At 41.0% G+C, this 2,853-nt stretch overlaps 1 protein-coding gene across 1 annotated transcript; it reads left to right on the top strand.

The window, feature by feature from the left end:
• Positions 1-254: 254 nt before the first annotated feature.
• On the top strand, positions 255-1,250 carry LOC101617962 (olfactory receptor 52L1). Its single transcript, XM_004650945.2, has one exon. It carries the CDS (start codon positions 255-257, stop codon positions 1,248-1,250), a length of 996 nt encoding a protein of 331 aa, XP_004651002.1.
• Positions 1,251-2,853: the final 1,603 nt, after the last annotated feature.

Below are 2,853 nucleotides of genomic sequence, written 5' to 3'. Positions count from 1 at the left end.
CTTGCATAAAGGACTGGGGTTGCCTGAACTTCTGAGCCATCTTCCCAGCTCTTGACTCTTATTGCTAAGTAAACCTGGATTTATCCCAGTTCAGGCATGTGGAAGATCATGTAAAAGTTTATGTGGAAAGATGCAGATTTTCTTCCTCATGTCTAACTTCATCCTCTTGTGTTGCAGTTTAAGTCATGCTGTTCTTTGATGAAGATGGTAACCAGATCTGGATAACATAAGAGCCGATCAAGAAAGAAGAAATAATGACTATGCTTTCTTTCCCATCTTCTCTCTCTAAGCTGCTGATCATGGCTCTTAGCAATTCCAGCTGGAAGCTTCCCCAGCCCTCTTTTTTCCTAGTTGGTATTCCAGGTTTAGAGGAGAGTCAGCATTGGATAGCCTTGCTCCTGGGTGTGCTTTACTTCCTTGCTGTAGTGGGCAATGTTACGATTATCTTCATCATTTGGACCGACACATCCTTGCACCAACCCATGTACCTCTTCCTTGCCATGCTGGCTGCCATTGACCTGGTCCTGGCCACATCCACTGCACCCAAAGCTTTGGCAGTGCTCCTGGCTCATGCTCATGAGATTGGGTACATTGTCTGCCTGACCCAGATGTTCTTCATCCATGCGTTCTCCTCCATGGAGTCAGGGGTGCTGGTGGCTATGGCTCTTGATCGTTATGTTGCAATTTGTCACCCTCTGCGCCATTCCACCATCCTACATCCAGGGGTTATAGTGCACATTGGAATGGTGGTGCTGGTGCGGGGATTGATCCTCCTCATCCCCTTCCCCATCCTACTGCAAAACCTTATCTTCTGCCAGACCACTGTCATAGGCCATGCTTATTGTGAACATATGGCTGTGGTAAAGCTGGCCTGTTCTGAAACCACAGTGAATCGAGCTTATGGGCTGTCAGTGGCACTGCTGGTGGTTGGGCTAGATGTCCTGGCCATTGCTATCTCTTATGCCCTCATTCTGCAGGCAGTGCTGAAGGTCCCTGGTGGAGAGGCCCGACTCAAGGCCTTCAGCACATGTGGATCTCATGTTTGTGTAATACTTGTCTTCTATGTCCCTGGGCTGTTCTCCTTCCTTACTCACCGCTTTGGTCACCATGTGCCCCATCACGCTCATGTTCTTCTGGCCATCCTCTATCTCCTTCTGCCACCTGCCCTTAATCCTCTTGTCTATGGGGTGAAGACTAGGCAGATCCGCCAGCGAGTGCTCAAGGTGTTTTCCACAAAGGGATTGAGTTGAGCACATCCTACTCATTTGCTTCTGAGCCTCCTGCCAATGACAGAGTTCCTGGGTAGTATGCATTATCCCAATAGAGAGACTACTCTATAACAAACAATCCTGTGCATAGTTGTTCTTGAAATAATAGCTATAAGTAATTGACTCCATAGTCTATTGGGATGAATATGAATGAGTTTTTGACTATTTCCCTTTCATCTTTTGTTCCTATCCCTCAATTCTCTGCCTCTTTTGTCAGCAGGGTTTGGAGATAGGGAAATAAATGACAGCTCTTGATCTTCCTTGCCTTTGTCCACTACCCAGGAAACACTGTCTGCAATGGGATTGGAAATTCCCAATCTTTGCCTGGTATGAAGTTTAGAGTGTCTTAAAATCCTGTATGCTAATTCAGTGAGCTACAGATCATTAGCTTCTGTGGATCAGTAGAGTCTCTTCAAACCAGACCATAGACCACCAAGTGAAATAACACCTTTCTTTGTAATATAGATGTTACTTATTTACTTAAAACAAACATAAGTGGCACAGGTGCTATATGTAGGTTACCCTAGGAACATCAAGAATTTTAAGGAACAATTTTTTATGTGTTAGTAAATTTATTTTTAAAAGGTCTATTTGTGTTTTAAAATTCACATATTTTTGGTTAGTGAAAAGAGGGAATAAGACAAATTATTGAGTCTATCTATGTTTTATAAGTATTAATTTAACAAAAATTGTACAATTAGTAGACTCTAACAAAATTTAACAAAAGTACTAGCAACTGATATCAGTAAATGTAGCTTTAGTAAATGTAGAAGTAAGTGTTGAAGCAGTAGTTTAAAATGGGTTTGTCATTCTGAAATAATGGATATACTGTTAGTTAGTTCTTCCATTTTGGCTAAAGTAAACTTAGTAACACCTTACAAGGGGATTGTCACAATTGATGTATTGCGTTCTGTTTGTTAGACTTAACTCTAAGATATTGTTTAACTCTTTTTCATTACCAAAACATAACAAATTTTGTTCAGTTGCAAAGAAGTCAAATCCTTGCTTCACTGAGTTATTATGCTCAGGTGATGAAAACATTTCAGCTTTATGTTTCATATTAAAAGTTGGGGAGAGGATGGTTTCTATTTTCTCCATCCTTCAAAAATTTTACTCCTGATGAATACTTTTCTCTAATAGAGACAAAGTACTTTAGTTGGTCAGCACATGTGGATGAGGTTGTGAGAATTAGTATGAGTCACTTTTACTATAGGAAGAATTAAACATTCTTATCAAGTTAGATCTATGTCTAGGATTTAAGTTCTTGTAAATTGTCCTGGAGAAGCCCAGGCTGTGGTGTATAATATGCTGTGGCATATATCATTCTTGACGTGTATAGGCATTTTACTTTGATAGCCTATAAAAGGAAGTGGCTACTCTTTCTTTCCATTTTCACCACCTGTGAATGCCTTGATTGTGTATGTAGTGGTGACATCTGAAGCAGTTTTCTTCAACCATAAGATGGGAATACAAGCCAAAAAGAGCAACAATATGGAATAGACTGTGTCCCTTTAACTGCCTGGGCTGCCACCCTGACTTGAATCTCAAACAGAAGAGAACTTGTATCTGGATGAAACCACTTCCT

Source organism: Jaculus jaculus, chromosome 3, assembly GCF_020740685.1.
Source record: "Jaculus jaculus isolate mJacJac1 chromosome 3, mJacJac1.mat.Y.cur, whole genome shotgun sequence".
NCBI classification, from domain to species: domain Eukaryota; kingdom Metazoa; phylum Chordata; class Mammalia; order Rodentia; family Dipodidae; genus Jaculus; species Jaculus jaculus.
This window is presented reverse-complemented; position numbering and strand designations above follow the sequence as displayed.

Bases quoted from the DNA above. Each gene is read 5' to 3' on its own strand.
- LOC101617962 (XM_004650945.2), top strand. From the start codon at position 255: ATGACTATGCTTTCTTTCCCATCTTCTCTCTCTAAGCTGCTGATCATG.